The 8222-nt window shown below is 36.7% G+C and overlaps 1 protein-coding gene across 2 annotated transcripts in view; it reads left to right on the top strand.

The window, feature by feature from the left end:
- The window catches only part of ZEB1 (zinc finger E-box binding homeobox 1), a 208590-nt gene extending 204704 nt beyond the window's left edge, over positions 1 to 3886 (top strand). For both annotated transcript variants that reach the window (XM_006110683.4, XM_006110684.5), the window contains exon 9: positions 1428 to 3886. In XM_006110683.4, the coding sequence (XP_006110745.3) occupies positions 1428 to 1957 (530 nt within the window). In that variant the 3' untranslated portion in view covers positions 1958 to 3886. The remainder of the gene's footprint in view (positions 1 to 1427) is intronic.
- Positions 3887 to 8222: the final 4336 nt, after the last annotated feature.

The raw sequence follows: 8222 nt of genomic DNA on the forward strand, positions 1-8222 counted from the left end.
TCAGTGTTCATAAATGAAAAGTAATGCTCATTGGAAAATATAATCCCAACCTTATACAAATAAAATTATGGGCTCTGAATTTTTTGTTACTGGGCAAGAAAGAGATATTGGAGTCTGCATGGATAATTAAAAAAAGTAATGGTGGAACCATTAGGAAAAAGATGATAAAATCTCATAATGCCATTATATACATCTACGGTATGCCCACATCTTGAATACTGCAAGCAGATCTGGTTGCCTCATGTCAAAAAAGATATTAGAATTGGCAGCGAACAACAGCAAGGGTATGTCTATACTACATGGCTCCCTCAACGGAGCCATGTAATGTAGACATACCCTTGTTAGTGCGGGAGTCTGGATGCTCGGTGGTCGACATCAGAAGGCTTTGTCGACTGCCCCGGTAAACCTCATCCCACGAGGCATAACGGGGCGGTCAACAAAGCCTTCTGATGTCGACCGCCGAGTGTCCAGACTCCCGCGCTGTGCCGACAAATAGCTGATCGGCATAGCACAGCAGCCATTTTGATGTAAATGAAGTGGCGATTATTTAAATCGCCGCTTCATTTTGCTATGTTTACAACCCTCATCTACATGGCTCCGTTGACAGAGCCATGTAGTGTAGACATACCCCAAATGATTAGGGGGATGAAATAGCTTCCTTATGAGAAGACTTGGACTTCTAAGCTTGGAAAAGAAACAACAAAGAAAAAAATCTTGACTGGTACGAAGAAGGTAAATAAGGAAGTGTTATTTACTCCTTCACATAACACAAGAACTTGGGGTCACCCAATGAAATTAATAGGCTGCAAGTTTAAAACAAACTAAAGGAAGTACTTCTTCACACAACACATAGTCAACCTGTGGAACTCATTACCAAGGGATGCTGTGAATGCCAAAACTACAATAGGGTTCAGAAAAGAAATAGAAGAGTTCATGGGGGTCCTAGTAATTTTTCATGCAGTTTTCAAAGTTAGAAGCAAGTTTGTAACATGAAGCAGGTTTAGCCAGGATGGTCAGGAATGCAAAACCATGTTCTGAGTAGTCTTTAGCCTTGGTTTGTCAGCCGCTGGGAGTAGAAGACAGGGGATGAATCACTTGATGAGTACCTGTTCTGTTCATTGCTTCTGAAGCACCTGTCACTGGCCATTGTTGGAAGAACAGGATACTGGTCTAGATGGGCCATTGATCTGACTCAGTATGGATGTTCTTATGTTATATTCTTAGGCTTTTTTAAAAATTCTGAAATTAATGACTCTCTGAAAAGAACACCTTCTTAAATAAATCTTCCAACAGTTGTACTAAAATTCACATGTGACTACCCTACTTTTCAGCAAATAGTCTCCACCATCCATAGATGTTATGGAAACCAGTAATAATCATAAAAGTGTGGAAACTAAAGTTTCACATATTTTCTTGTTATTTTTTAGGTAAAAGGCCTCATGAGTGTGGAATCTGTAAAAAGGCATTTAAACACAAACACCATTTGATTGAACACATGCGACTGCATTCTGGAGAAAAGCCCTATCAATGTGACAAATGTGGAAAGCGTTTTTCACACTCTGGGTCTTATTCTCAGCACATGAATCATCGCTACTCCTATTGCAAAAGAGAAGCAGAAGAGCGTGATAGCACAGAACAGGAAGAGACAGGACAAGAAGTCCTAAATAATGAGCATGTTGGTGCCAGGGCATCTCCATCACAGATCGACTCAGATGAGAGAGAAAGTTTAACAAGGGAAGAAGAGGAAGACAGTGAAAAAGAGGATGAGGAAGAGGAAGACAAAGAGATTGAAGAACTTCAGGATGAAAAAGAATGTGGAAAACTACAAGAAGTAGTGGAGGAAGAAAGGAAAATTGAAGGTAACATGGAGAATGAAGAGGCTGTAAATCAAGTGAGCAATGTAGAACAAGAAGTTATACAGAATGATGAGCGGGTGTGTGAAAAAAATGAAGCTTAACTGATAGGTTTTTTTCTATAAGGAAAACAACTAATTGCTAATGAAGTTTGTTCTATGCTATACATGCTTAACATAGAAACACAGTAGTGTGCATACTGTGATTTCTGTTCACTACTGTGTAAAAAATAAAATAAAAAAATTATAGTAAAATAAGAAAACGAGAAAAAAAAAGAAATCCAGGTGTGCCTGAACCTCAAACCTAGTAATTTTTCATGAAGTTTTCAAAGTTAGAAGCAAGTTTGTAACATGAAGCAGATTAGAAAAATACAGTGACTCTGAAAGCAAAGATTTAACAGGTTGTAGGAAACCTGATTTATTAGACAAGCATCTGGCATCATTTGTTTTATCAGTATTAATTTTCATCTTATGTTGATTAATTTTAAGCTGTACAATTGGGAGAGATTTATATGATTTTTTTTAATTGGGAAAACAGTTGCTAAATCCGCTTCAGTATTTTATTATGTTTTAAAAATGTGAGAACTTCTGCACTACAGAATTCCGTTTAGCAGAAAACTATAATGCAGTTCCAAACAGTGCTTGACTACCTTTGTAAATTCAACCTAGAAGGTAGCAGTTATAACATTAGATGTCGTAGTAGAGCATATTATCATTTAAAGTGTATTGTTAGCCTTAAGAAAGCAGCTGATAGAAGAACTGAAGTTTCTTACTCATGTGGTTAAAAATGTAGTTGAAAAGATTGTTGTTGAGTTCTGATTGCAGGGACTAACAGTGTTAATACTGGTAAGGACAGCAAAGTCGTCAAAATCAGTGTTTGTAATTGTGTTTTGAGTATGTAGTAACAATATGAAGGATATGATATGAAGCTTTGTATCTCCTTTGGCCTTATGCAAGACCTGTGTGCTGTAAGTGCCATTTATCAGTATTTTAAAGGCTCTGACCAGCCTTTATCTAATGTGTGGCCTACAATAACTAGCATTTGTTAATTTGTATCAAACTTCTAAACTAAATCATGGGGGGAAGAGAAACACTCAACCATCCAAGAACAACACTGGTACATTTCATTATTTAATTCTTCAGTATTATGTTTGGTTGGTATCTAATTTGCCAAATTTCTATATAATAATTGCAAGGGAAAATTTCTAATCTGCTTTATTGGTTTACTTTAATTTTAGACACATACATGACATGTTATCTGGCTCATAAGTGTTTCCAAATGTTAGTTATTATGGACCCCATTTATTAACAATGTTACCTGATTTTTACCTATCAGTATTATTTTATTTCTTTTAGTTTATAGATCTGTGCAACATTTTGTACTGTATGTCTTCAAACCCGGCAGTATTAATACCCTTCTTACTGACATATGTACCTTTTTAGTTTTAGAAAACTTTTATATTTATGTGTCTTATTTTTATATTTCTTTATTTATTACACAGTGTAGTGTATAATACTGTAGTTTGTATTAATACAATAATATATTTTAGTATGAAAATTTGGAAAGTTGATAAGATTTAAAGTAGAGATGCAATTGGTTCTCTTGCATTGAGATTTGATTTAACAGTGTTATGTTAACATTTATACTTGCCTTGGACTGTAGAACAGAAGAATTAAAATGGGAATGTATTAATTTTACAGTTGCAATCAATTCATTTTACCTTTACCCAGTTTTTAATATAAAGCTCTTACATTTTGAAATTCACTGTGTGACTAATAGCATGATGCTCTGCAGTTTTATTAAGAACTTAGCCTAACCTTAAAACTCTCATTTCCTTAGGAAGCCAAATTAGAATAATCTTATAAACAGTGTTGGGAACAATGTTTAACATTTTTGTGCCAATTTGTTCCTGTATTCATGTATGTAAGTTACAAATCTGAATTTTCATTTTTAAGTTCCTTGTTACACCATGCTCATTTTCTAGTTTTTTACCAGGCTCCCCATCTCACAATAAAATGCATCAACAAGTCTGACTTACTGTCGTTATTCCAATAATATAAGATGATTATGTTTTGATTTTTTTTTAAGTCATGCAGACTTCACTCGTTGCTTGGACACACGTACTCCACTTGAGCTGTGTGTAAGTAACAAATAAGTATGAGAGAGGTACCAAGAACAGAGAGAGATGTTTTAATGATTCAGTGGCTTCTACAAACGTCAATATACCAAAGGTTCTGGTTTCAGAATCAAACCACGTTGTTCTCTTGGATTTTTGTTGCTTTGAAATTTATATTGTATAATTTAAAATATATATATTAACATTTATTGTAAAGCAAAAAGTTTTATAAGTGTTTTCTTGATCTAGCAGTAGGTTCAAGTATATGTTCTTGCTGGACTTTCTAAAACTATTGAACTGACATCTCTGCTGCAGAAAAGCCACTACTGTAAAATTAAGGTTTTATTTTAAATTACAGTTGAATTTTCATTACATTGCATATGCTGTATGTAAAAAGAAATGTACTGTGAATACACTAGTGTACAATGTTCAGCTGTCTTAATGATCTATAAAGAGGATTTTGATGTGAAGGCCATGTATGTTGTCAGGGCCAGATTAGGAAAGGGGCTTAAGGGGTTGCAAAGCAGGGCCCTAAGATAAGGGAGGGAGGGCCCTTAGTGCAGGGCTCTAGGACACATCAACTAAAGCCCCTGCAAACTGTAGTCCAGATTGGCTCTGCCTGGCAGGGGGGAAGGCGGCTCCACGCACTGGTATTCTCCCTGCCCCCCAAACTGGAGCCACATGCATTGCCAATAGTGCAGGGAAGCTCTCTGACCCTGCTAATGCCTGCAGCCTTTTCCCCTGCCACTCCCATTGGCTAGAAATTATGGCCTATGGGAGAGGTGGGGAAAGATGCCTGCAAGTGCAGGGCAGAGTGGAACTACCTGATCCCCTCTCCTCCCCCCTTGCCAAACAGGAGCAGTGCCAAGTAAGCACTCCAATCTTTTGCCCCCACCGCATCCTCCCTCCCTCCCAGATCACACACCCTCAGCGCAGCCGGTTCCTGCACCTTACCTCCTACTCACCCTACCTCCCATCCAGATCTCCTGCACCCTACCTCCCATCCAGATCTCTCCACTCCCAGCCTGCTCCCCAACAGCCCCAACTCCGCACTGAATCCCTCATTTTAGCCTCACCCCAGAGACGATGGCAGCCCCACAAAATCTACTAGCTCCAAATCCCCAGAAGAGTTAATCCAGTCCTGCATATTGTGCTTTACATTCAAATATCTAAGATTTGAAATATTCTAAATCCTATTACAACATGACTCTTCACCATTAATACATATAAAGGATTGTTCTTATGTAACAGGTTTCCCTATAAGATCACTAGCACTTTGTCTGTATTTCATCACATAATATACTAAATATTGCAAGATTTTAGTGAAGTAAACTGATTATTGATCAGTATATCAATCAGACAAACCTCAAGTTATAATGATAAAGACAGATAAATTGGCTTTTAATTAATTTTTATTGTAACAGGAAGCTTATGACTTCTCTCAGAGAAAATTGATTTATAGCTAAAGATCCTTTAAAGCATAGTCAACAATGCCCCTTTTAAAGACAATTTTAGAATAAGCATTTTGGTACCTCCACAATTAGGATTCATTTTTACCTCACTTGTCTATAAACCCAGTGAAAGTTGATTATGTGGAGGAAAGAATACTTGCATTTGAACTGTAAAAATTATATATTATTATATATCATGTCTCGTGATAAAGATTCAGTTATACAAATCCCAGTTGCATGTGAAAGGCCAATAGCTTTCAGTTGCAGAACCTCAAATAAAACAAAGGAAAACTATGTGCAGCTAGAAAACAGGTTCTGAGTAATTTGGAATGAGGAAATTCCATTACTTTGTTAGAAAATTTATATTGATTACCAACTATAAACCATGTATTAAAATTCTTAAGGCAAAAACAAGTATATCAGGTTTAGAATTTGTTAGATTTCAGAGATAGGCTCTGATGCTACTGTCTTATTGTTTTGCCATCGTGCATCATCCATCTGAGGAATTCAGATGCATTACAGTAAATCTAATGCATTATCCTAAATGCAATTAGAAGAGTAAAAATCACTCGTGTTTTAAGCTTTGTTTTTTTTTTTAGAAGAGTAAAATAAGCTGCAACAAATTGGAACTCTGGAGCACTAGATTGCATTCCAAGTTAGGTCACCATATATGACCATAGACAAGTAATTTAAACTCTCTGGACCACAGTTTTTATAATAGTAAGATGGGGATTATAGTTGTTGATATATATTTCACAGGGATGCTGAGTTTAATTCTATAAATGTGTATCTAAAATATTTTAGATCAGAAGATGGGGAGGCAATGTGTAAGCATAAATCATTATTTTTGATTATTTCCTTTTTAGAAGTATTTCCTATTACTCCAAAGTAAATTACATTGAAGACTGAAAAATAAATGGTAGGAAAAGATAAAACAGCTTACAGTATTTTCAGAATCTCATGAAAGCCACACTGGAATCTTTAGTATGAAAGCTGTCTAGTAATCAAGGCCCATCTTGTAAATCATATGTAACTAAACTGTACTTACCACAGAGCCCTTGTCTACTCATTGAGGAGCAGTTTGTAATATTAGGTGCCACGATCAATTCCAGATATAGAGCTGGTGAGTGCACAACATTATGTGTGTGCACACAGCCATGCTTTGCCACTACATGAAGCTGTCATCCTTGGATACGGCTCAGAACCCATGGCAAAGGGTTCCTTTTTTACTTTATGGAATTTTACAGTCTTAAAATGGCATCTTAGAGCAATATTGTCTTCTCCTAAGACAGTAAGTGGCAAAGTGATTACAGGAAAAACCAGAAATTGACAGAAATATGTAAAAGGGTAAGATCTGAATATATATTTTCTTTCTCACACTTGTTAGTCAGAGATTACAGGGGGAGAAGTTAAAGTGGAATAAAGGTTCACTAAAAGGGAGCTTTATCCTATGATCTGTGTTGTGGTTATAAATGGAAAAGTGATCCAGGTGAGTCAGTCTCTGTAAGATCACAGGCTATAGTCTGGGCCTGGTTTTTCCTTAAACTCTGCAGCCATGAGATGACTCAGCCATTCTGTCCCATGATGTGGAGAACCACCAAGCAGTTCAGATCAACAGAAAAGGTAAGACTTGTTTGGAGGCACTGTGGCTTGATGGGATAATGATACTTACCCTCTTAATAAAGTACTTTGAGATCTATAGAAGAAAGGTGCTATACAAGAGCTAAAACAAAAGGAAAAACTGCGTAGCACTTTAAAGACTAACTAGATGGTTTAATAGATGATGAGCTTTTGTGGGCCAGACCCACTTCCTCAGATCTGAGGAAGTGGGTCTAGCCCACGAAAGCTCACCACCTATTAAACCATTTAGTTAGTCTTTAAAGTGCTACGCAGTTTTTCCTTTTGTTTTAGCAAGATCGGATTAACACAGGTACCTCTCTACTACTATATAAGAGCTAAGTATTATTATTACATATTATTATTGACGTATAGGGGAAAAAAGATCTGGGCTCAAAGATTCAAAGAGGGCAGGAGTAGAGTGTGAACTGGAAATAGGAAGGGAGCAGGAAGGATCACGAACTGCTTCATTTCTTCATCATCATTTCCCAGTATATGCATATTTTGCATGTTTTTATTGCATGCAATATGCTGTGATGTTTTGATGCAGTTTTTACATTTGCAATTGTGAAACAGCTTTTTAATTTCTGACTTTAATTGTAGTATTAGTAAAGTGAACACTGACACTAACCATGAAATGTGCATAAGTCGTGAACACTTTGATGACCAATGTAGGGGCTGGTTTTGTGGCTGTGGTTATGCAATCAAGATATGATTCCAGATATTTCTACAATAAAGCTAGCTCAGGTATGTCTACATGTGCTACAATGACATATCCTGAGTTTGAGTATTATAGAATATCAGCTTTCCAGGCCAGGAACCATCCTCATTTTGTATCCTGCAAAGTGCTGACTAAATTTTTGTCAGTGAATGAGGTGCTTTAGATAGTGTCTTCAATCTGAGAATATAGGAGCTTTGAAATGCATGTACACTAACCAAACTTGGCTTCTTCAGAATTTTGTGAACTTCAGAATTTTTTTTTTACCTAGAAATGAATGGGAAAGGTTTAGTTAATTTGTTACAACTGATATTGTAGCTTGCATTTGGGCTTAATCCTACATCTCTTGGGCACTGGCAGAATGCTGAATTGGTCTGTCAAAAAGGAGAGAGCTGTGCATAGAAGGGTGCCGAGGCGATACGTTCTAACTTTTTAGATGTTTAGACTGCTGTATGCAACTTTCATTC

Source organism: Pelodiscus sinensis, chromosome 2, assembly GCF_052426305.1.
Source record: "Pelodiscus sinensis isolate ZL-2025 chromosome 2, ASM5242630v1, whole genome shotgun sequence".
Classification (NCBI taxonomy): domain Eukaryota; kingdom Metazoa; phylum Chordata; order Testudines; family Trionychidae; genus Pelodiscus; species Pelodiscus sinensis.